The sequence below is a fragment of the Rana temporaria genome, chromosome 5 (genome assembly GCF_905171775.1).
Source record: "Rana temporaria chromosome 5, aRanTem1.1, whole genome shotgun sequence".
NCBI lineage: Eukaryota > Metazoa > Chordata > Amphibia > Anura > Ranidae > Rana > Rana temporaria.
Window position 1 is genome coordinate 173,870,175 of NC_053493.1, and position 27,041 is coordinate 173,897,215.

At 45.1% G+C, this 27,041-nt stretch overlaps 1 protein-coding gene across 6 annotated transcripts in view; it reads right to left on the reverse strand.

Annotated features, from left to right (window-relative positions):
* The window catches only part of TRIO (trio Rho guanine nucleotide exchange factor), a 1,129,982-nt gene that overhangs the window by 1,000,604 nt on the left and 102,337 nt on the right, over positions 1-27,041 (reverse strand). For all 6 annotated transcript variants that reach the window (XM_040353401.1, XM_040353397.1, XM_040353396.1 and 3 more), the window contains 2 exons: positions 16,036-16,158; positions 1,455-1,646 (listed from right to left, as the gene is read on the reverse strand). In XM_040353401.1, the coding sequence (XP_040209335.1) occupies positions 1,455-1,646; positions 16,036-16,158 (315 nt within the window). The remainder of the gene's footprint in view (positions 1-1,454; positions 1,647-16,035; positions 16,159-27,041) is intronic.

Below are 27,041 nucleotides of genomic sequence, written 5' to 3' on the forward strand. Positions count from 1 at the left end.
TGTATATGGTACACTCTAAACAATTATAACAAAAAATCTCGATTTGACCATATGCAATCACTGTGCTAATATAGCACACACAATGGTGACCTCAGTGAAAGTCCAAAAAAACACTATCCAAATAGTGCGTCTTATTGCGGTACTCAAAACCATATGCAAAATTAAATAAAACAGTCCATGTGTGCTTATTGACAAATCCAAACGATCATTGGAGCATGCAAAAACGGATCTTGAGTGTTGCTACAGCCACCACCATTAATACATTTGCACCCGAAGTGATCTTGCTAAAAGGGAGGCTTACCAAAGGCAGTGGACCCCTTTCATATGAATTGGGTCAGATAAGCTGAACAGGTGTTAGTGCCTGCACGCTGATGATAACGTGCAGACTGCAGATTCAATGCCAGTGATGATCAGGATTCCATCCAAAAACATTAACAGAGAAAAAAGCTATAGTGCATTACCGTTTATTTTAAAATCACATAACATAAAAAGCTGATTGGCCCCTTACTTGGAGAGTGCCTGCCCGGCACTAGGACTGCATGCTTCTAACTGTGCTGTGTGAAGAGGCGCGTTGTTCAATTGCAGCGGCGTGCGGGATCAGCTGGTGTGCCTACTAGGAGGCTAGTCTGGCACTTTCTCAGCACACCAGCAGATCCCGCACGCCGCTGCAATTGAACAACGCGCCTCTTCACACAGCAACCCACACAGCTGAGGGTCCTGTTAGACGCATGCAGTCCTAGTGCCGGGCAGGCACTCTCCAAGTAAGGGGCCAATCAGCTTTTTATGTTATGTGATTTTAAAATAAACGGTAATGCACTATAGCTTTTTTCTCTGTTAATGTTTTTGGATGGAATCCTGATCATCACTGGCATTGAATCTGCAGTCTGCACGTTATCATCAGCGTGCAGGCACTAACACCTGTTCAGCTTATCTGACCCAATTCATATGAAAGGGGTCCACTGCCTTTGGTAAGCCTCCCTTTTAGCAAGATCACTTCGGGTGCAAATGTATTAATGGTGGTGGCTGTAGCAACACTCAAGATCCGTTTTTGCATGCTCCAATGATCGTTTGGATTTGTCAATAAGCACACATGGACTGTTTTATTTAATTTTGCATATGGTTTTGAGTACCGCAATAAGACGCACTATTTGGATAGTGTTTTTTTGGACTTTCACTGAGGTCACCAGTGTGTGTGCTATATTAGCACAGTGATTGCATATGGTCAAATCGAGATTTTTTTGTTATAATTGTTTAGACATTAGAGTGTACCATATACACATATCCCACATATACCATTTGGGATCACGTTTTCAACACCCCATTAGAGGTATTTTTTACTAGTGCCCTCTTCCCCCATTAAACTACGATTAATAGTTCTGTTTAATGTATACAAATGAGAAAAAAAAACACACACAAAAGAAGAAACTAGCATTAACACTTGTCATATATATTACCTTCTCAGCTTTTTGGTGAAATTTTGCAGACATCTCGAGTAAAGCACTTCTCTCATCTAAAGCTGCCGCAAACATCTTCCATTCTTGTTCCAGCTGACTGGCAATCTGTTTTATTTGTTGTGAGGCGTAGTGCCCAGATTCCACAAGACGATTGGCAACTGACACAATTCGATTGATATTCACATAAACATTCTGTAAATAGCCAGAGAATATCAATAAGATGTTTATCCTATGATAATACATTTCCCTAAAAATGCTAAATACAAAAATGAAAATTACAAAAAGGCAGGGCAAAATATTACAACTTGTCAACGCATTGTACACTTTCACATGGTACTGTTCTAACTAGGTATATTAGGATAACGGAGGTAAAACTACAAAGGCATAACCTTCAAAACGCGTTCTGACTGGTCATACAGCGTGTGGGCGGCTCCCCAGTTTGCAGCCCTGGACCACTCCCACCCAAAAGACACACAGCCGATGTCTCCATGAGGCTTATCGAGGTTCCAGCTGCTGCTGCCAACACACGGCGCTCGTGGATCCCTCAATAGTGTTTCCGGTGGCCCTCCTGTGCCCCTGTAAAACTGCATGTGGAAGTTCCCACCTGCTCTAGCACTCTGCAAGTGCTCCAACATTTTTCACGCAAGTTTTTAGTGTTTTATACTTAGTCAGGTCCATAAATATTGGGACATCGACACAATTCTAATCTTTTTGGCCACCACCACGATGGATGAAATAAACAATATGTGCTTTAACTGCAGACTTTCAGCTTTAATGTGAGGGTATTTACATCCAAATCAGGTGAACAGTGTAGGAATTACAACAGTTTGTATATGTGCCTCCCCTCCTACTTTTTAAAGGGACCAAAAGTAATGGGACAATTGGCTGCTCAGCTGTTCCATGGCCAGGTGTGTGTTATTCCCTCATTATCCCATTTACAAGGAGCAGATAAAAGGTCCAGAGTTGATTTCAAGTCTGCTATTTGCATTTGGAATCTGTTGCTGTCAACTCTCAATATGAGATATAAAGACCTGTCACTATAAGTGAAGCTAGCCATCATTAGGCTGGAAAAAATAAATGAATCAGAGAGATAGCAAAAACATTAGGTGTGGTCAAAATCAACTGTTTAGAACATCCTTAAAAAGAAAGAATGCACCGGTGAGCTCAGCAACACCAAAAGACTCAGAAGACCACAGATAAAGAACTGTGGTGGATGACCGAAGAATTCTTTCCCTGTTGAGGTAAACATCTTTCACAACAGTTGGCCAGATCAAGAACACTCTCCAGGAGGTAGGTATATGTGTGTCAAAGTCAACAATCAAGAGAAGACTTCACCAGAGTGAGTACAGAGGTTTTACCACAAGATGTAAACCACTGGTGGGCCTCAAAAACAGAAAGGCCAGATTAGAGTTTGCCAAACAACATCTAAAAAAACCTTCACAGTTCTGGAACAACATCCTATAGACAGATGAGACCAAGATCAACTTGTACCAGAGTGATGGGAAGAGAAGAGTATGGAGAAGGCAAGGAACTGCTCATGATCCAAAGCATACCACCTCATCAGTGAAGCATGGTGGTGGTAGTGTCATGGCGTGGGCATGTAAGGTTGCCAATGGAACTGGTTCTCTTGTATTTATTGATGATGTGACTGCTGACAAAAGCAGCAGGATGAATTCTGAAATGTTTTGGGAAATATCTGCTCATATTTAGCCAAATGCTTCAGAACTCAATGGACGGCGCTTCACAGTGCAGAGGGACAATGACCCGAAGCATACTGCAAAAGCAACCAGAGTTTTTTTCGCCTGACCTGAATCTGATTGTGCATGCATTTCACTTGCTGAAGACAAAACTAAAGAGAAAATGCCCCAAGAACAGGCAGGAACTGAAGATAGTTGCAGTAGAGGCCTGGCAGAGCATCGCCGTGGATGAAACCCAGCATCTGGTGATGTCTATGCGTTCAAGACCTCAGGCTGTAATTGACTGCAAAGGATTTGCAACAAAGTAATAAAAAGTTAAAGTTTGATTTAGGATTATTAATCAGTCCCATTACTTTTGGTCCCTTAAAACTGGGAGGCACATAGACAAACTGTTGTAATTCCTACACTGTTCACCTGATTTGGATATAAATACCCTTAAATTAAAGCTGAAAGTCTGCGGTTAAAGCACATCTTGTTTGCTTCATTTCAAATCCATTGTGGTGGTGTATAGAGCCAAAAAGATTAGAATTGTGTCCATATCCCAATATTTATGGACCTGGTTGTATACACTGAATAAATTCCTAAGCAGTTTAAAGGATTGGCTTGGAACTTCTCTCTCCTCCTTTTGCTTTCCAGTGGCATAACAGTGCCTAGCAGAAATAAAAAGTGAATTGGTTCAACAAAAATTACTAAGGAGCAATTCATCAGGGAAAAAGTATATACTGTTCTCATCCCTGGGAAGTACATAAAACTAGCATCGTGTAAGAGAGCCATCTAACATGCCGATCTGTGGATGTTCACTCCCCCATTGCTGGGGTGTGTTTCTCTCGGATAGAAATTTGACATTGAGAAGGCATCAGCAACCGTTTCAAATAAATTATTCTGGCCACGTGTAGTGACATGTATACTTTCAAATGTTTGTGTTGCAAGGTATTAGTGTAGTTCCATTAGTTGTGGCGGTTTGCTTTACCTTGCAACATCGGGCTCATGTGTGGTGGCTGTAGGTTGTAGTGTGATGGCAGATCATTTTCCCTATGTCCATGTATTGATGCACAGCTTGTGCCTATTTGCTAAAGGGGCAGGCAACTTGTGGCTCCAGGTCATACAGCATACAATCCATGCCCCGCCATTTCCTCTGTGTTGCATCACAAATTTGGAAGTACTAATGTTATGATTAGGCTGCATTGTGATCTCTCAATTGCTCTGCCTGTTTCAGATTTAATTACTGTGTAGCTCTTGCATGCACCAGCAATAGAGAGTGGCCCAGGAATTGTGGGATAGATAGTTTCCCCACAGGAAGTGTCCGTTCTTAGAGAATTAACCTGTGTAGTGCCACTATGTATGCCTCATGTTTGTTTTTTCTCGAACTGTGCAACTAGCCACTGGATTGGTCACAACTGAATGCATTATATTTATTTTATTTCACACAATTAAATTGATGCCATATAGACAGTTGATTTGACACTGTAAGTAGAATTTTTGTATCCATCTCCTGACTTGTGCCTGTCCACAACTTTATCCCAGAGATCTTTTGGCAGTGCCTTGCCACCCATAGTTGAAGGTTTGCTTTAGTTGCACTACCAGAAACGGAAATGCTCCAGGAAAGCTAATCAAAATGACCACAGTTTAACAAAGCTAAAATTCAAATGACAGTCTGCCATTGAAAAGGTGATTAGTTACACCTGATGAGTTTGCAGAGTCATTTTGAGGAGGGGGGTGTTCCTTTTTCCCTAACTCAGGGATTTGATTGTTTAATTTTTAAAAACATTTTCTAACATATTGGTGTTAGATCTTTCACTTGGATGTTATAGGTTGCACTAAATACAGCTGGATAAAACCAAAACTGTGTCAGTCTTCATTTTAGGCTGCAAAAGCAACAAAATGTGATTTTAAAAAGGGGGCGATTCTTTTCTATACCCACTGAATACCCTACTGGTGCAGGATATATAACCTGGTGACAGTAGCTGCCTATATTATAATCTATAAGCCATTGTGCGGAAAAAAAGGATTTTATACTTGCCGTAAAATCTTTTTCTCTGAGTTCATGGATGGACACAGCCTTAATCTTGACAAAGTGGGTATTAGCCTTCCTTTAGGGGTGACTAGGCAGAAACTTATAGTAAATGTTAAACATATCATACACACCCTACAGCCCCGCCCAGTTCGCCAAAAAGCAGTACAAACATAAAAAGTAGGGGTGGGTGCTGACCATGAACTCAGAGAAAAAGATTTTATGGTGAGTATAAAATCCTATTTCATCTTTCGTTCATGGACGGACACAGCCTTAATCTTGACAAAGTGGGACGTCCCAAAGCAGTTTAAAAAAAAAGGAGCATAAAATTTAACTTCAGGGGCTTGCACGCAAGCTGAATGGCTGCCGACAAACAAGCAGGTTCCCCAGCCCATCGACCGCTCATTTCACCAGGAGACACTGAGCGGAGCTTGGGGGAAAGATGTCATGCAAGAGAAATGATCAGAGGTACCTCCAGAAGCTCACGGCCCTATCGTTCCAGCCAGCGCGGAGGGATCTCATCCAAGATGGCGCCGACGGCACCGCGAGGCGAGCGCCCACGGCCTATACGGATCTCCCCATCAGTGACCCAGGAGACACAGAAGGGGGATTGTCATTCCCACCTCACGCCGGCTCCCCTCCACTGTCCCCTGGCACCCAGCGAAAGCGCTTCGATCCTGCACGCCAGGCCGGAACTGAGTACAAATCTCCACAACCCTGACGCCATTTCCTCAATGCAAACGTTTATTGCGGCCTTCCCCACGACAGGGCAGCCTGTCTCAGACATGACGATGAAGGACATGTTGTTACTGCTACAGTCCTCACGGATGTCTAACCTATCCTCCCTCATGCAGAAATTCTCCACCGACATGCAGCATATGGGCGATAGAGTGACATATATGGAAGAGAAAATGGAGGAGTGCACCGACACTGTAAATGACTTAGTTGATGCCTGCATGACCCAGAAAGATGACACTGACTGGATCAAATCGAAGTTAGCGGACCTCGAGGACAGATACAGGCGCAAGAACAAAAAAATCAGGGGTGTCCCTGAAACTGTCCTGCCTGCAGATCTGCGCACATTTGCGAGTACCCTATTTTCTACCTTGCTGCCTGATCTGTCCTCCATTGAACTGACTATTGATCGAATTCACAGGATCCCCAAACCGCACCACCTGGCGGATACAGTCCCAAGGGATGTACTCCTGAGAATAAATTTCTATCAGGCGAAGGAGCAAATCCTGTTTAAGACCCGTGCACTCCAAAATCTCCCTGCTCCCTATGCAGATATTCAAATGTACGCAGATGTATCCCAACATACACTTCAGATGAGGAGGCAGTTGAAAACCGTGACCAAGGCCTTGGCAAACCACAAAATAATATACAAATGGCGCTACCCTGCTACTGTCCTGGTGACTCACAACGGGATCCCTCATACCATCTCCACCATTGAGGGGGGTACCAAACTGCTGCTATCCTGGGGCATTATCCCGGAGCTCCCAAAAGCCTATGATGATAAACCGGGGAGACCCTCTCCACCTCACAGGAGCCCTAACCATGCAGGCCACCATCCTACCAAGCAGCACTGAACCATCCTGCCTGTTCCTATCCTAGACTACTTTGCCCCGAGTTTGCTCAGCAGCCGGTTTTGTCCGCCCTGCTGATTGGTATTGCTGCATTGTGATCCAGTTTTCCTTTTTTTGCAGTTCTGTTTTGTTTTAACCACTTAAGCCCTGGACCAATATGCTGCCTAAAGACCCAAGGTGTTTTTTACAGTTCGGGACTGCGTAGCTTTAACTGACAATTGCGCGGTCGTGCGACGTGGCTCCCAAACAAAATTGGCGTCCTTTTTTCCCCACAAATAGAGCTTTTTTTTGGCGGTATTTGATCACATCTGCGGTTTTTAGTTTTTGCGCTATAAACAAAAATAGAGCGACAATTTTGAAAAAAATGCAATATTTTTTACTTTTTGCTATAATAAATATCCCCCAAAAACATATAAAAACATTCTTTTTCCTCAGTTTAGGCCGATACGTATTCTTCTACCTATTTTTGGTAAAAAAAAAAAAAAATCGCAATAATCGTTTATCGGTTGGTTTGCACAAAATTTATAGTGTTTACAAAATAGGGGATAGTTTTATTGCATTTTTTTTTTTTTACTACTAATTTTTTCGATTTTTTTCGTGACTGCGACATTATGGCGGACACTTCGGACAATTTTGACACATTTTTGGGACCATTGTCATTTTCACAGCAAAAAATGCATTTAAATTGCATTCTTTATTGTGAAAATGACAGTTGCAGTTTGGGAGTTAAACACAGGGGGCCCTGTAACATTTAGTGTTCACTTGGTGTGTGTTTACAACTTATGGGGGGTGTGGCTGTAGGACTGACCTCATCGATCGAGTCTCCCTAATAAAAGGGATCACTCGATCGATGCGCCGCCACAGTGAAGCACGGGGAAGCAGTGTTTACATACGGCTCTCCCCGTTCTTCAGCTCCGGGGAGCGATCGCGACGGGGCGGCTATAAACGAATAGCCGCGCCGTCGTCCCGGATCGCTCCCCGAGGCTTACCGACCTCCGCATGTACCGGGGGGGGGGTCCCGATCTGACCCCCGACCCACGTCAAGCAGATGACGTACGGGTACGTACATGTGCCTGTCCGTGCCATTCTGCTGACGTATATTTACATGAGGAGGTCGGCAAGTGGTTAATATAACATTTCTTCTGGTTGCTCAGTAGTTCTCGTACAGGAGCTTGCACTCCACAGCACGTCCAGAATACGATCCACACGCTACAGTCGCTGTTCCTCGAATTCAGGGGGCCTTCCTGCCGTGCCCACATCTACTGCAACGCTGACAGGGGGTCTGAGGGACATCTAACTATCTCCTGCTAACTAAGTCTCCATTCTGCACCCTTTGCCCCTGTCTCAGCACCATGTCCTTCACCATTTTATCCTTGAATGCAAAGGGACTGAATGATCCAGTCAAACGCTCTTCCATGTGGAAGACAGCCTTATCACTTAAATGCCTTATACTCTGCGTCCAGGAGACCCACCTGCTAAAAGACTCACATCCCCGCTGCCAACACCAACAATTCCCCCACCTTTTTAACTTGTTGCTACACGAAGAAGCAGAGAGGAGTATTGATCGCTGTTCGAAACACGATTTCGTTCCAATTACAAGACAGCATATCCGACCCGGAGGGCCATTACATTATTTTAATATGCTTGATTAACAATGTACAGTATACGTTGATTTCATTATATGCACCCAACAAGCGACAAGTGTCGTTTCTCAGATCTGTAATGAAGAAGGTTAAATGTTCCCAGAAAGGACATTTTTTGCTGTGCGGGGATTTTAACCTTGTTCCAGACCAGGATCTGAATTCCACCGCATGTTCCAAGAGGCATGTGTCCCCTTTGAAAGCTTTTATCTCATCTAATGAGCTGTTTGATGTGTGGAGGTGTTGTCATGCGAGCGAACGCGGTTATACCTTCCTCTCCCCGCGTCACAACACCTACTCGCGGATAGACCTGTTTTTGTCAGATAGGTCGCTACTTCAAAGAGTTTCTGCCTCTGTGATCCACCCCACCACCTGGTCGGATCATGCCCCTGTCAGTATCACTGTCGATACCAGGACCCCCCAAACAAACTCATACCTCTGGAGAGCTAACAACTCCCTAATCAGAGATCCAAAAACGGCTAGTCTTATACAAAAAAGCCTGGAGGAATACTTCTCCATAAACTCCCCATCAGTATCGGATCCGGTGGTGGTGTGGGCTGCCCACAAGGCTGTAATTAGAGGCATATTTATTCAAATGGGGGCCAGGGCGAAAAGAACCAGGGCACAGAAAATTGATAGGGTAACAGCTGACATTGAGCTCACTGAATCCCAAAACAATACCCTACCCTCTCCCTTCCTGCAAAATCGACCTCCCTGCTCAAAATGGGAATCTGACCTTGGTCGCCCCTATTCTACCCAACAATGGGCCAAAGCTTGCACAGCCACATATAAGGTTACCAAGTTGCTCTACCCTCTGGGAACTGTCCACCAAAATAACACATAGATGGTACTTGACTCCCGAGAGACTATCTAAATTTAGTGGGTCACAGTGACAGGTGCTGGAGGAACTGTGGATCCCAGGGGACTTTGCTTCATACTTAAGCTGCCCCATATTAACAGTTTTGGACATCGATATTCCACATGCTCTCTGACGCCTCGCACTCTGTCATCATTCCTCAACCTGGATTGGCGCTCCCGTCGCTCGACTTGGACCAATTTCCAACCTACTCTAGACACACTGTCTTGCACGTACTATTGTCTGCTAGGCTTTGCATTACACGAAAATGGGAAAAACCCCATACCTCCCACCATAGAGGAGGTCATACAGACTACCCAACTGCACTGCATTTATGAGAAAACACTGGCATTCAGGGATAAACACAAAGATGATGCCGCTAAAAAAATGGCATCTGTGGTCATCCTGGTACAATAGGAACTGTCTGACCCCACTAGCCCTACCCTGAGATTCTGGACCACTTTGGGAACTTGTGAGGGGCCGCCTCGGGCTCGGGACACAGTCTTGAACCCTGATAGGGGTGTCCGGAGCTCGGGGCGGTCCACCTATGGAATACACAGCAATGACACTCAGGCTTGTTCCTCTTTTGGCACCTGAGAACTACTGTCGATAATAGTGTACTGTTATAACCTGTTGAAATGACATGGCGTTGTTTGACCGCCACATTTGCTCTTGTTTTACCTTGTTTCATTGTTCACAACGATGCTCCGCTTGACGGAAATAATCTGAATGTACCTATGGGACCTATGATTAAGTGCACTATGGAGCATGCCTTTTGCTTTCATTTGAGAGTGATCTGGATGAACCTGTGATTGGAGGATCGGAGCAACCTGAGGTTTCCTGGATTGAGAGTGTGTACTGCTGGGCTTCATCCATATTAAAACAGGCTTGTTTTGATTTATTCTGAGGTGAGAGGCTAGCATTTTCCATATCTTGTGTCCGCACAGCTACACTGGAGGATTGTGCGGTGGAGTGCAGCAGTTTCTGTTTAAACAGTATTGCACCTTTGGGAAATTCTGGAATTAAGCACCTTATCAACTTTATTCTATATACACTATTTTTGCATGTTTGGAATATTCCATCCAGCGTTGGAATTCACTTTAAAACACTTTATGAACTTGAACTATTTATTTATTTATTTTATGCTTGAACACTATTTATCTGTTTCACCTTGCACATAATTTTTGGTGCACATTTTTTTCCATATTTATATATTTTTCTCTTTTTAAACACAAAGTATTTTCACTTTGTGTTTTTTTGGATCTTCATTATTGGTCACAGCACTAATATTTTTGCCTATTTGGTAAAGGTTCTGGAGTTTATTAATACTGTAATTGTTTTTCACATTATTCAATGATTTTTATTATGTCATTGTAATTTTTACTTTATTTCATTATTCTCACTATTCCTATCCTTCACATCCTAGTTGTGGATGTGGTGAGGGGTCTTCAAGGAAATTAGGAGTGGAACACAGTTTTATTGAATTCATTGATCATTATCCATACGTTGCTGTGCGATATTTGATATTTACGGACTATAATTCTAGTTTCCCATTAGCAAGCGCCATTACACTCCCCGCTTTACAATCTGAATGTACTGCAATGAAAAACCCTTAATAAAAATCTATTGTGAATTTTTTTTTAACTTCAGCCCAAATCAAAACAGAGCTTCTCAACTGAGGAGTTGTAACTCTAAACAGCCGCCTGCAAAACTTTGTGACCAAAAGAAGCATCCGAAGATTCACTAAATTCTACAAGGTTGATGTGAGGGTAATTGTGAACGGACGACCAGGTCTCCGCCTTACACACCTGGGAAATAGACGCTTGATGTCGGAAAGCCCAAGAGGCACCTATTGCCCTGGTCGAATGCGCCGTGAGAGGAAAGGGGGGCGCCCAACACTTTATGGCGTAAGCCTAAATTACTGTCACATTCACCTTGAGATGGTGGCTGAAGAGACTGCTAGGCCCTTCTTGGGACCAGCCACCGAAACAAACAAACAGTGAGTCTGACCTCCGGAACAGAGCAGTAGCAGATAAGTATACACTCAGAGCTCGGACAATGTCCAAGGAATGTAACGCCACCTCTCTAGGGAGCGACGGATGAGGATACAAGGATGGAAGTACAATGTCTTCATTGAGATGGAAGGCCGAGACGACCTTAGGCAGAAAAGAAAGCTGCCGGCGCAGCACCACCTTATTCTTGTGGAAGATTAGATAAGGAGCCTTGTATGACAGGGCTGTCAGCTCCGAAAATTGTCTAACTGACGTAACAGCCACCAAAAAGACCACCTTCTAAGAAAGGGTCAACAAGGGAATCTCCCTAATCTCTTCGAACGGTGGTTTTTGAATCACCGAGAGTACCATATTCAAGTCACACGGAGGTAGTGTAGGGCGGACCGGAGGGGCCACATGCCGAACCCCCTGTATAAATGTTCTCACTAGAGAGTGAGTCGCCAGGGGGCGCTGAAAAAAAAAAAAAAAAACAGCCAGGGCAGAGATCTGCCCCTTAAATTGAACTTAACGCAAGCCTTTGGTCCACTCCACGCTGTAAGAACAGCAGGACTCTGGACACCAAATAAGTCTGTGGATTCCACTTAATTTCCTCGCAAAGGGTTAAGTAAGCTCTTCCAGTGCGATGGTAAATCCTCCTAGAGGATAACTTCCTAGCCTTCCTCCTGGTAGGAATCACAGAATCCGATAGGCCCCGGTCTCTAAGTACCTGGCTTTCAATAGCCATGCTGTTAAAGCGGCTGTAAAAGCAGGATGCAGTATGGGACCTTGCGACAGCAGGTCCTCTCTCAGTGGTAGAAGCCAAGGGACGTCTGCAACTAGACGCACTAGATCGGTGAACCAAGAACGCCAAGGCCAATTCGGAGCAATTGGGATCATTGGAATCCCCTCTGCCTCCACTCTGCGAAGCAGATGAGGAAGGAGCTTTAGAGGAGGGAAGGCATAGATTAGCCGGTACTGAATCCACGGCACCACTAACGCATCTGCCGCGTCGGCCCATGGGTCTCTTGACCTGGCCACAAACCTCAATACCTTCCGATTGAGTTGAGACGCCAGGAGATCTACGTCTGGCTTGCCCCATCTTTGGCAAAGGAGCTGAAACACATCCGGGTGCAGAGACCATTCTCCTTGGTCCAGCATCTGGCGACTCAGGTAGTCTGCCTGCCAGTTTTCCATGCCCAGAATGTATATGGCCGACAGGGCCGGTATGATCCTTTCTGTCCACCTTAGGATGTGAGCGACCTCTGACGCTGCAGCCGAGCTTCTTGTTCCTCCTTGATGGTTGACATATGCCACTGCCATGGCGTTGTCCGACTGGATCCTGACCGGACGCCCTTGTAGCCTCTGAGACCATATGGAGAGGCACAGCCTGATTGCCCGAAGTTCCAGGACACTAATCGGCAAGTGGGAATCCTCCAGAGACCAGCGAGCCTGAGTCGACTGAACCCCCCAGACCCCCCCCAACCGGTAAGGCTGGCGCCCGTCGTGATGACTATCCAGTGATAAGGAAGGAATGACTTCCCGGACAGAAGTGCCGGTGAGGTCAGCCACCAAACTAGGGAGGTCCTGACCTGGTGGCTCACCCGGATTTGATAATCCAGGGATGATGGGCACTTGTCCCATCTGGACAGAATATCCTTCTGCAGCACTCGTGTGTGAGATTGCACATATGGAAGGAGGCCACCATGAGGCCCAGGACTCGCATGCAAAAGCGGAGTGTCGACCATTTCTGGGATGTCAACTGCCACACCGCAGCCTGGAGGGTATGCAATTTCTCCACAGGGAAGAAAACATTTGCCTCCGAGGAGTCCAGAATCAACCCCAGATATACTAGGCGTTGGGAGGGTTTGACAGGTTATAGATACGCTCACCTCTAATTCTGAGGCTGAAGCGGCCCTCAGAAGCAGGTCATCCAAGAAGCTCACGATAATGATGCCACTGTCTTAGTAGGGCGAGAATTGGGGCAAGCACCTTGGTGAACACCCTTGGTGCTGATGCCAGGCCAAATGGGAGAGCCATAAATTGATAGTGGTCTTCCGACCGCGAAACGCAGATATCTCTAATGCCTTGTGCATATGGGGACATGCAAGTAGGCGTCCCTGATGTCCAAGGATGCCAGAAAGTCTCCCGGGCTGGAGGGCAGTGACAACAGAGCGAATCGATTCCATCCGGAATCTTTGTACCTTCACAACGCAATTGAGGGCCCTGAGGTCCAGAACTGGGCGAACGCCCTCCTTTTTTGGTACTAAGAACAGGCTGGGATAAAACCCCCGAAACCGTTCTTGTACTGGGACAGGAATAACCACCCCGCGTTTGAGCAGGTCCTGAACTGCCCCAAAAAGGGCTTCCCGACGAGTCAGTTGAAGCTGGAGGTTGGAGGGAAAAAACCTGTTTAGTGGGCAAGATAGAAATTCCATCTTGTACCCTGAAGTTACTACTTCGCAAACCTACAGGCCGGGGACCTGAAATGTCCACCGCGTCGCGAAATCGCAAAGACCTTCCCCCCCATGAGATGGGTGGGGGCAAACCTTCATGTGGACGCAGCTTTGTTTGCAGGTTTGTTGGGTTTGCGAAACCGGGGACGTTTTTGTCCCTGAGCTGGCGCTTTATCGGCCTGAGGTCTTTTACCTGCCGCACTGGGCGGGCAAAAAAAAAATGCTTGTATGCGGTGAAGAAGGGCCCCTGCCTACGGCATGGCTCCTTCCCCTTTTTGGATTGTGGAAGCAGCGTGCTCTTACCTCCTGTGGCATCTTTAACCACTTAAGACCCGGACCAAAATGCAGGTAAAGGACCAGGCCCCTTTTTGCGATTCGGCACTGCGTCGCTTTAACTGACAATTGCGCGGTCGTGCGACGTGGCTCCCAAAACAAAACTGGCGTCCTTTTTTTCCCACAAATAGAGCTTTCTTTTGGTGGTATTTGATCACCTCTGCGTTTTTTATTTTTTGCGCTATAAACAAAAATAGAGCGACAATAGAAAAAAAATATAAATATATATTTTTTACTTGTTGCTATAATAAATATCCCCCAAAAATATATAAAAAAATATTTTTTTCCTCAGTTTAGGCCGATACGTATTCTTCTACATATTTTTGGTAAAAAAAAAAAAAAAAACGCAATAAGCGTTTATCAATTGGTTTGCGCAAAATTTATAGCGTTTACAAAATAGGGGATAGTTTTATTGCATTTTTATAATTTTTTTCTTTACTACTAATGGCGGCAATCAGCGATTTTTTTGACACATCGGACAATTTTGACACCTTTTTGGGACCATTGTCATTTTCTCAGCAAAAAATGCATTAAAAATGCATTGTTTACTGTGAAAATGTCAATTGCAGTTTGGGAGTTAACCACAACGGGGCGCTGTAGGGGTTAAGTGTGACCTCATCTGTGTTTCTAACTGTAGGGGGGTGTGGCTGTAGGTCTGACATCATTGATTGTGATTCCCTATATAAGGGAACACACGATCGATGACGACGCCACAGTGAAGAACGGGGAAGCTGTGTTTACATGTTCTTCAGCTCTGGGGACCGATCGCGGGACTCCCGCGGCGATCGGGTCCGCGAGTCCCGCCGAGCTTCGGACCGGTTCGCGGGCCCGCGACCGGGCATTATACAATCACGTACAGGTACGTGATTGTGCCCAGCCGTGCCATTCTGCCGAAGTATATCGGCGTTAGGCGGTCCTTAAGTGGTTAATAATGTCATCCAGGGAAGCTCCAAAAAGTCTGTCGCCCTTAAAGGACAGGTCCATCAGGGCTTTCTTGGAAGATTGGTCCGCAGAACCAGTGTAACACCACCGCATGGCTTGAAGCCCCAGCCAGCAGAGGAATCGTGTCCAAGGCGGATTCGCAAACGAATTTTAAGCCCTGTACCAGTTGGTCAGCTAGGGCTACCTTGTCCGGGGAAACACGACGTGCTTCTAACCCATTGAGCAGCATTTTTGCCCATTCCGTGAGTGTCCGAGACACCAGGGCCCTAACTATGGTTGGGCGTACCGCCGAACCTACCGTGTATAGGTAGTGTAAAAAAAGAAGGTGATACCTTGGTGCCCTTTTATATATGTTTACCTGCCCCTGAACCTTTCTACAGGGAGACAAAGTCCTAAGCTAAAGCAGAGGAGCATCAGCAGCTGAACTTAGTCTAACAAAAAAACAATGCCTACTAATCTGCACAGCTTGATGATAAGTAGGCATCTTAGGCATGTCTGTATCCAACACACAGGAGGTGCTTACGTGCCCCAAGCTGCTATGCTCCCTCTGGCTTTACAGAGCTCTGGCATCAGTTTTTTTTTTTTTTTTTTAAGGGCCCACCCTGCACCTGCACTTGAGCCACATCCCCTCCCCCCGCCTACCAGCTTCAAAAGCGCACCCCCTTCACGTGCCTGTGCAAGGAAATGGCGCAGGCAAGCGGGGAGAAAGATCCCCAAAAGGAGCGCCGTGGACCTCGGACTACGAGGGACCCCCCCACACACAACTGTAGCAGAGCCTTTAAAAAAGGAAAAGAAAAAGGGTTTTAGGTTTGCTGCTCACTGAGGTAACTGGAAAAAGGCAGATAGAACATAATACCGTTTAGATACAGTTTGAGCAAACCGTATAAATACATGAAAAATAAAATACCAGCCATCATCCCCAGAATGCTGGCATGTTCCTCCTTTTGGAAATGTAGTCCACTTGGAGACTAGCAACAATGCACTTGGTGTGATGCTTAAATCGTTTATTTTTATTCAAGTCTTAAAAAAAGCTAAATTGAAAAAGGATTATATTCACTTTTAGAAAACTTACCATGCAATTCATAGCAAAATGGTTGTGTTGCGTCTGAAGATCCATAGCTTGATTGTGACTGATGCCAATATCCGTGTAGCTTGTTAAAAACAAACCTTTATTATGTGTTATCCAATCAAACATCTAAAGAAAAATAGACAGATTTAAATTATATACACACACACTTTTTTTTTAAATAAATCAAACAATAGTATGTCATGTCAATAATAAAATATTTTTTCCAACCAGGTGGGGTGGTTGGAAAAAAGTTAGTGAAAAAAAACACACTTAGGGCTCTTTCACACGGGCGGCCCGTTCAGGTCCGCCTGCCAGTTTTTTAGGCGGACCTGAATGGGCGCTCCGTGCTCCTCTATGGAGCCGCGGATGTCAGCGGTGACATGCCCGCTGACATCCGACCCACTCTGATCCGCCAAAGTGTGACAGAGGAAAAACCTAATTTTACATCCGTCTGGCGGATCGGGTGAACACAGACATACGGTCCGTGTTCATCCGATCCCCCCATAAGGGAGAGCGGAGAAAAGACAGGGCGGTCCCTGCACAGTGTGCGGGGACCGACCCTGTCATCCGCCGGCTCAGAGGGGATCAACGGAGAGATCCCCGCTGAGCAAGCGGAGATTCACGGGGCGGATCATTACTGATCCGCCCCATGCGAAAGGGGCCTTATGAAAACTTTTAGTGCACATATAAAAAGAGAATACAGGAGTTAAAGCAATCTGTACCAAACATAGTATACCCTTAACCACTTCTGGGCCGGCTCACACCAATATATGTCAACACTTTCCAAAGGGATATCTTTGTTATGGTAGCATCTAGCTGCCATAATCAAGGTATCTTCTTTATTGACCGGTTTCCGATAAAAGTGGTCTCAGCAGCGGATTTGCCGCAAGATCACTTTAATCCGCGGCAGGAGAGGGCCCCCCTCTCCGGTGCCCTCCGCCGCTTACCAGAGACATCGGTAGCAGCTGGATCAATCAGATCCTCTTCCTGGCTTGGTATGGAGATGAGTGAGGGGAAGATGGCCCCCACCTGTGTCCATACCATTGCAGGGTAGAAGCGACGTCAAAACTTCACTTCTGCCCATAGCTCTTAAAGCAACATTTATTTTTTTAAATTACGTTAAATTTTTAGTAATTTTTTTAATGCCATTTTAGTGTAAATATAAGATCTCATATTTAAGAAGTTCTGTCATGCTTTTTTTCTATTACAACGGATGTTTACATTCCTTGAAATAGAAATAAAAGTGAAAAAAAAAAAGAACAGTGGAAAGATAAATAAAGGTAAAATAAATAAATAAATAATAATAATAAAAAAAAATTTAAACGCGCCCTGTACCGCCGAGCTCGCATGCAGAAGCAAACTCATACATGAGCAGCGAACGCATACATGAGCAGCGAACGCATACATGAGCAGCGAACGCATACATGAGCAGCGAACGCATACATGAGCAGCGAACGCATACATGAGCAGCGAACGCATACATGAGCAGCGCCCGCATATGAAAATGGTGTTCAAACCACACATGCGAGGTATCGTCGTGATCTGTAGAGCGAGAGCAATAATTCTAGCCTTAAACCTCCCCTGTAACTCAAAACATGCAACCTGTAAAAAAAAAATTTTTAATTAAACGTCGCCTATAGAGATTAAGGGTAAATGTGTGTTGCCATTCCACGAGCAGGTGAAATTTTGACATGACATGTTGGGTATCAATTTACTCGGTGTAACATTATCTTACATAATTAAAAAAAAAATGGGCTAACTTTACTGTGGTCTTATATTTTAATTTAAAAAAAAGTATTTTTTTCCCAAAAAAGTGCACTTGTAAAAACCGCTGCGCAAATACAGTGTGACAGAAAGCATTGCAACGACCGTCATTTTATTCTCTAGGGCAGGGCTCAACATTTCAAGTCCTAAGCCATTGGCCAGGCCTCAAGGGTTACTAGTCACCAGTACCCCACTCAATTCCTTCCCTACACCTAATTCCACCCCTAAACACACCCTCATAAATTATCTCATGAAATTACAAAATTTAAAAAATTTAACAACAAGTTTATCAGTGCAGCCTCACCTGTGCCCACCACTGCAGCCTCGGAAGAAAGAGGAGAGCCGCGGGATAGCACGTTATTAAAGCTTACATTATAATTGCCTCCGCTCTGCTCGACACAGCCTCGCCCCGTGCTGGCCGCATGCCTGTGATATATAGAACGCATCCAGCATTGGACCGGCGTTCTCTCTATCACAAGCGCAGGTCAGGAGGAGGCGGGGCGGTTTTGAGCAGAGCGGAGACAATTATAATGTAAGCTGTAACAGCGTGCCATCGCGCAACTCTCCTCTACCTCCATGAGCTCTCCCCCCCCCCCCCCCCGGGGACGATCGCTGGGAGAACGGCTCACGATCAAACCCCGCCGACGGTGCTCACCCCCCTCTCCCAGGCAGCCCAGCTCGCAAGCCCTCATTTTCCACTCGCAAAATACGAGTAGGCGAGTGGAATATTTGAGGACAGCTCTAGGGTGAAAAAAATAAAAAGGTATAATGTTTGGGGGTTCCAAGTAATTTTCTAGCAAAAAAAAAAAATAAATTTTTTTTTAACAACAAATCTCAGAAAGAGGTTCGGTCCTTAAAAAGGAGGTAAACCCTAATGGGCTTTACTTCCTCTTTATTTCCCTGCAAAAGTAAAGCATAATGGGCTACTATACATTGCATAGTAGCGCATTATGTGTCCCTTACCTGAAACTGAAACCTGCGATGTCACCGCTGTCCACACTGGCTGGAAGCGTCTATTCTTCACCCCTCTTCCTTCCAGGGCTGCGAACTCCGGCTCTGTGACTGGCCGGAGTCACGTGACGCCAGTCACGACATGACCACCTTAGTGACATTCGCGCACGTCTTTATTCTAACTATCTCCAAAACCGTGGAGGCTTAGGAGATCTTTCCAGCACCTACAGGTAAGCCTTAAAATAGGCTTACCTGTAGGTAAAAGTAGTTGAACAGAGTTTACACACACAGTTGCGCTCATAAGTTTACATACCCTGGCTATATGTATGATTTTTACTCTAGGGAATATAAAGCTTGGCAGGCTATGTACCAGACATGCCCCAGTAGATGTGCCCTTTGTACGAAACATGTTGGGTACATAGGCTGCCAAGCTTTTTATACACTACGCCTTGCTTGACTTTTGTGATCACTATATGCATACACCTTATATGATGCTTGTATGCTCTTTTTATTTGAATAAAAAAAAAAAATTAAATCAACAAAATCCTTGGATTCATCTGCACTATGTGGAAGCCTTTCTTGTTTTTCTCCATGATCTGTGCTGGTTTCTGGATACCAAGAACCCTGTCTTGCTAAGACCCTCTCCATCACGGCTCATAACCCTTGACATGGACGCAGGTGTACAGCATCCCCCCTAAGGAGTTCTATTTGGAGAGTGTGCCCGTGAGGATCTTCTTTTGCCTGGTTGACCCACCGCTGCTGGCGTGTTTCCACGATATGGGATAAGAGTACCCATTCCCCTTCCCCTGGTGTTGGATGCACATCTCCGGGTGTCTTGTGTGTTGGACTACTCTATATGATACAGCTACGTCATCTTTCTTGCAAGATTTACAGAACCTTAACCACTTCCATACCAGGCACTTACGCACCTTCCCGCCCAAGCCAATTTTCAGCTTTCAGCACTGTCGCACTTTGAATGGCAATTGCGCGGTCATGCTACACTGTACCCAAACAAAATTGGCGTCCTTTTTTCCCCACAAATAGAGCTTTCTTTTGGTGGTATTTGATCACCTCTGCGATTTTTTTTTTTTGCGCAACAACTAAAAAAAGACAGATTTTTTTTGTAAATACGTTTTTCTCTTTCAATTACGGGCACTGATATGGCGGCACTGATGGGCATCGATGAGGTAGTACTGACGGGCACAGATGAGGTGGCACTGATTGGCGGCGCTGGCATGCGGCACTGATGAGCACTCATAGGCGGCACTGATGGGCACACATAAGCAGCACTGATGGGCACACATAGGCGGCACTGATGGGCACACATAGGCGGCACCGATGGGCACACATGGGCGGCACTTATGGGTGGCACTGATGGATACTTATGGGTGGCACAGATGGGCACTGATAGGTGGGCACTGGGCATGGATGGGCACTGTGGGGTGGCACTGATGGACACTGTGGGGTGGCACTGATGGACACTGTGGGGTGGCACTGATGGACACTGTGGGGCGGCACTGATTTTTCCAGGTTGCCAGTCAGTGCCCATTTGTGGGCACTGATTGGCATCTTTTTTTTTTTTTAATGCTTTTTTTTTTTTTTTTGCCCACCCTGGTGGTCCAGGGTGGGCATCCCTGGTTGTCCAGTGTGGTGATCCGAGGGGGGGCTGCGCTGATAAACAATCAGCGCGAACCCCCCCTGTCAGGAGAGCCGCCGATCGGCTCTCCTATACTCGCGTCTGTCAGACGCGAGTGAGGAAGAGCCATCGACGGCTCTTCCCGTTTACATCGTGATCAGCCGTGGTTGGACACGGCTGATCACGTGGTAAAGAGTCTCCGCCGGAGGCTCTTTACCGAGATCGGAGATGCAGGGTGTCAGACTGCGACCCCGCATCACCGATCCTGCAGGACGTCCAGGAACGTCCTGTCAGGATTTCAAAACCACTTCCCGGACGTAAATCGGCTATAGGCCGGGCGGGAAGTGGTTAAAGATTGGAACACGGAATGTTTCTATGAACCAATACATGTTCTTTATGATTTGGAAAGGAGCTCTTGATTAAACATACACTTCCTATATCATTATACCAACTATAAATGCTCCGTTTTGTCCTTGGTTTCTTAGTCCATCAGGAATTTATATGTAATCATCATTGGAGTGTATTTAATGGTTCGGATTTTTACACTGAGCACTTTTATTACACCTACATTTATGTATTACACCCTAAGTTTCTTGCTCTGCCAAGAGTTTAAAGCATAATTACAGGAGTGTATCCAACGCAGAATTGGACAAAGCCCCGGGCGCCAGGTTGCAATTGCGACTAGAATTCGCGACCTGGCGCGGCACAGCTGGGGTATCCTGTGTCCCCGTGCGCCCCCACCTCCCCTGCAGCCCGATCGCGTTGGGCTGCGCCAGCCGGTAATTGAGGCCGCGACTTTGCGGCCTTCTGCAGGCCTATGTTTGTTTCTTTGATATGGCGCCATCTTGTAGTGGCCATTGGTATGACAAGACAGCCAGCAATGCTAATGGAGCTTCCCCTGTCTATTTTCACTGCCATCTCCTTCCCTCTAATTAGAACCCCCAAACATTATATATATATTTTTTATTCTAACACCATAAAGAATAAAATGGTGGTCGTTGCAATACTTTGTCACACCGTATTTGCGCAGCGGTCGTACACTTTTAATTAAAAAACAAGACAACAGTCAAGTTAGACCAATTTTTTTTTATATTGTGAAAGATAATGTTACGCTGAGTAAATTGATACCCAACATGTCACGCTTCAAAATTGCGTCCGCTCAATAGGCGACGTTTACATTTTTGTTTTACAGGTTGCATGTTTTGAGTTACAGAGGAGGTCTAGGGCTAGAATTTTTGCTCTCGCGCTACCAATCGCGGCGATACCTCACATGTGCGTTTTCATATGCGGGCGATACTCACGTATGCGTTCGCTTCTGTGTGCAAGCACGACAGGACAGGGCGCGTTCCTGGCTCCTAGATTCAAAGCAAATTTGTCAAGCCCTGATCCAACAATTCTCTGTAATGCATCAAGCACTTTTATTATAATTTTTTTTTAATGCACATTTCACATAGGATTCATAATCCCACCGTTTGCACATTAACCCTTTTTTTCAATTCTATAGCGCTGCATTTTTTTGTCTATTTTACTTTATACAATATGTCCGATTGTTGATGCTGGCTGCCATCACATGTCACTAGTAGCGCAACTTTTTTTTCCCCCACATACAATAAAATGGAGATCGTTGCAATACTTTATGACACACCATATTAGCGCAGCGCTCTTACAAACGCATTTTTTTTGGAACAAGTCGTTTTTTGAATAGATAAGAAAACAGTAAAGTTAACCCAATTTTTTTCTATGATGTGAAAGATAATGTTACGTAGAGTAAAGAGATAGCAAACATGTCATGCATCAAATTTTCACCCGCTCGTAGAATGGCGACAAACTTTGGCAGTTAAAAATCTCCATAGGCGACATTCAAAAAGGTCTACAGGTTATCAGTTTTGACTTACAGAGGAGGACTAGACATATTGCTCTCGCTCCAATGATCGCGGCAATACCTCACATGTGTGGTTTGATCACCGTTTATATATGTGGGCGCGCCTTGATTTTGCATTATCTTCAAGTTGGAGGGAGCTTATTTGTTTTTTTATTTTACTTTTTATTTTCAAAAGGTCTTTAAAAAGGAAAAAAAATTGGAGGAGCGTGGCCTGGACATGGCGGAGTAAGGCTGTCTTTTTCTTGAGCTCCCGGGCCTGATCCTTTCTTGCCGGCTATAACCTAATAGAATACGGCATGCAATCAGCCAAGAAGCGGAAACAGAGAGCAGCAACCAGGGTGACCCGCTCCAGCACCGCAAACGGGGACATCCAGCGCTACTTTCGACACAGCAGCCTTCCACGGCGCCAGAGTAACGGCGCCACGAGGTTCTCCACGTGGAGATCCTGAGGAGGCCCAGGGCTGCAGTGACTGGGAAAACGTCCCGACCTCCCCGACGGGCTTACCGGATTATACCGGATCCCCACCGGCAGATATGGCGGCGGTCGAGCATCATCCTGAGGGGAGCCCGGTGGATGCCGCCATTCGAGCGCTGCTTCAGGCCATAGAGGCACTGATCCTCCGTTTAGAGGAGACGCATAGGAGGGACTTTCAGGAGGTGAAGGCGGATGTTTCCACCCAGTCTAACAGGTTGACCTCGGGGGAGACCTCCTTTGCAGCTCTGGAGCTGCACGTCGGTGAGCTGGAGAGAGCCCAGGACCACCACCGGGATACTGCCCTTGCCCTGCAGCTGCACCTAGAAGATGTCGAAGACCAGAGCCACCGCAATAACCTGCGGCTCCGGGGCATCCCAGAATCGATGGAGATGGAGACCCTGGGGCAGACAATCCAGGACCTGTTTCGCACAGTGCTGGAGGAGCCAGCGGGGGAGATTGAAGTGGACAGGGCGCACAGGACACTAGGCCCCTGGTCGGCGGATCCTGAAAGACCACGAGATGTTGTCTGCAGACTGTTTTGCTACTCACAGAAGGACAACATACTTCGCAGAGCGTAAGAGCAGGGAGAAGTACATCTGGGAGACACGCGGATCAAAATTCTGCCTGACCTTTCCGGGGCGACACTAAGGCGAAGGGCATTACGGAGACCCGTCCTGGACCTGGCGAGGCAGAAAGGATTTACCTACCGATGGGGCTACCCACTGGTGGTGACGTTCCGGGGAGACGGAAGAGCCTTCACCCTCCAGACACGAGCAGACCTCCCAGCGCCGTTTCTCTTTCTTGAGGCGGAGCAGATACCGATCCCCGACTGGCTGCAGTTACTACCACGGATGGCAGGCAGATCAAGTCCCTCCACATACCGAGTCCCAGCACAACCTTGGCAGCAGCGGGACAGGAGAAGACCCAGAGCGCCATCCGGAGAAAGTACCCGTGAGTAGACCATAGGCCGTATACCCCCCCCTGGCTAAACTGTTAACCCCCGTGCCTCCTGACTTGTTTCACCTCTTGGCCCTGCGGCGGTTACAGCCGGATGCTGCATGGCGGCTGCTGCGCTGTGACATCCCCGGTCCCTCCTGTGATCCTCCTGAGACCTTGCCACCCCCCCACCTGAAGTTGAGAGGCGCGCAGTTGTCGGTCCTCCCCTTGGGTTCAGTGGATCCGCAAAAAAAAAACCCCTCCCCACCCCCCCCTGTCTATTCACGAACATGGACACTTTAAAGATAGTGTCCTTGAATGCCAAGGGTCTGAACACTCCTGAAAAAAGGAGGTTGCTGCTTCATGACATGCAGAGGGGGACAAAAATACCATAGGAGAAGGTATAATCAACCTTAGTGGGATTGATTTAAGCCAAACTGAATTAATCACACTTGATAAGGGTCTTAAGTTTGCCCCCAAACGTAATTTGAGCAAATTTGATGTATATGTGGATATACAAAAACATACACGCAAATTAAACATCTAAAAATATATGTTAAGTCAACCAATGAGAAGTGAAACGGGCTCTATTCTGCCGGGAAGAGTTGAACATAGTCAATTAAGAAATAGATCACTCTTCAACCCTCAGGTACATAACAATCAACATGTGGATGTATTTAATAAAATGGTCTTGGAGGGATTTAGATCACCGCAAAATGAAGAAATTACCAAATCCCATGGCTATAAGGGAATTAAATTGTTGGAAAAGAACAAAGAAGTGATTATAAAGACCAGCAGATAAGGGTGGGGCCATTGTGGTCCTATCCAAGGACTATTATTATGAGGAATTGGGCAATAAACTTGAGAATAAAAACACATATCAAACTCCAAGCAAATCCAACCGGAGAGTACAAGGAATAGCTAGTTGAACTCATTCAAAAAGGAAGAGAAAAAGGTGTTTTAAACAAAAGAGAAACCAAATACCGAATTCCGGATGTTTGTAGAGTGCCTATTATATACACAGTCCCTAAAGTCCATAAGGATGCTGTAAAACCCCCTGGAAGACCCATCATTAATGGGATTCAATCCATTAATTCACGCTTAGGGGAGTATGTTGATAAATTCATTCAGCCATTAGTTCCCCAAACAAAGGCTTATCTCAGAGATACGAAGCATCTCATCCAAATTCTTGACACTATAGTGATGGATTCTTATCATAATTACCCAATAGCCACAGCCGATGTGGCATCACTGTATACAGTCATAAATCATGAAGAAGCTATTGGGGCCACAAAATGGGTGATGAACAATTTTGGTCATCTCATCTCAAAGCAAAAACGGTTAATTTTGAGATGCTTGGCATATGGGCTACAGCATAACTATTTCTGGCATAAATCTGAGTATTATCGGCAACTTAATGGTATAGGGATGGGTGCCAAGTAGCAAGTGTAGCAAATGTTTTTATGTCGGAGTGGGAGGAGGCGGCCATTTATGATAATATGCCTGAGCAGTTAATACTGTACAGAAGATTCGTAGATGACTGCATAATCATCTGGGATAGCGATGAGGCTTCGGACACAATTTTTTGAAACTTTGAATCTTAAGAAGAACATCAAACTTACCTACACTATTAGCAACAAAACCATTCAGTTTCTTGATTTGGAAATGCCCCTAGAAGATCACCAGATAACAAAGACATACTTCAAGCCAGTTGAGAGAAATAGTTATATTCCTGTAGACAGTTGCCATTTCGATCCTTGGTTAATTAATATACCTAAAGGACAAATGTTGAAGATACGAAGGAATTGCTCAGATCCACAGGGTTTTCTTGAGCAAGCCAACACAATAGGTATGACATTTATCAACAAAGGATATGATAAGGACTTTATACAAGAACAAATATCAAAAGTGTATGAAATCCCTAGAACGACTTTAATACAGGATAAAGTCAAGTCAAGTAGGCTGAACAATGAATTGCCTATCATCTTAAATTATAATGTCCAACATAAGCAACTTGAAGCCATTCTCAAGAAATACTGGCCAATATTACAAGCGGACAGACAGTTGCAGGGTATTTTGCCCAGTGCACCCAGGGTGATATATAGGAGAGCCCCGACCCTAAGGGATTTGGTAGCTAAAAATTTACCTGACCCACCAACAAAGAATAATTTACTCACCTTTTACCAGGGAAAAGGTTTTTTCCCCATGTAAACAGTGTTTTGCGTGTAAAAAAACGAATTATAATGGACAAAAGTGCTCAAAATTTGCATCCACCGTAACAAAGAAAGAGTATGAAATCAAAGACCTCATTACTTGTAGAACTGAGGGTGTAGTATATGTTTTGGAGTGTTCCTGTTCGCTACAATACATTGGGTGCACAAAAAGGCCCATGTGGAAGCGGATTAGGGAGCACGTCCAAAATATAGAAACAGGCTTCCCAAAACATAATGTGTCTCGTCACTTTGACCTTTGTCATCAAAATAATCCTAAGGAAATGAAATTTTGGGCTTTTGCCAAATATACTCCACATTGGAGAGGTAGCCACAAAGTGAGAGAACTTAGCAAATCCGAATCTCGATGGATACTTGAGATGAGGTCTTTATCGCCTAATGGCCTCAACATCGAATTTGATTTGAATTGTTTCATTTCGGACTTTTGATTATTAATTATTTTGGGTATATTTGTATTTGAGATTAATCTGGTGTATATGTATTTTTTATATATTTTTATATGAATATTGATACTTCACACTACAGATATATATTTTATTATCTTAATATTGATAGTGGATACATAGGGTAACACTAATGTATTTCTATATGTTTTTCCTATTTTACTATACTAATTTTAACTATTTTAAACATTTTAATTATTTCTGTATTAAAATTTATTGTTGAATGTTGTATCTGCAGTGTGTTGACACTCAGTCCGCTATATGCAAGTTCTTTGCCAGCAATGATGTTTGTTTTTTCCCTCCGTGTGCTCATTTCCGTGATACGCTGACATGCAGATGGCTATTTAAAGATCAGCTGTCTTCAGTCACGTAGTAACCCATGAGTAAGTCACGTGACGAGTGACGCAATGCGTAGGGGAGGAGCCTACAGTGACGGGACCATCGGATGCCGAGGCTGTCGGATCCGAGTGAGGAGACTGCTTACTGAGTGGCTTATTACATGCTTATGAAAAGTGGGGTTTCTTGAGTGGACACATTGCAGATTTGGCTTATTTACATTCCAGTATCTTGATATATTGCGCAATGAGGTTTTTCTTCTTTTTTTCACGTGATTGATCCTGAGCGCCTGCACACCTGATTGCTATAACTGGAGTGCTTTCTATACGAAGGAGAGGCATTGTAGGATTCATTT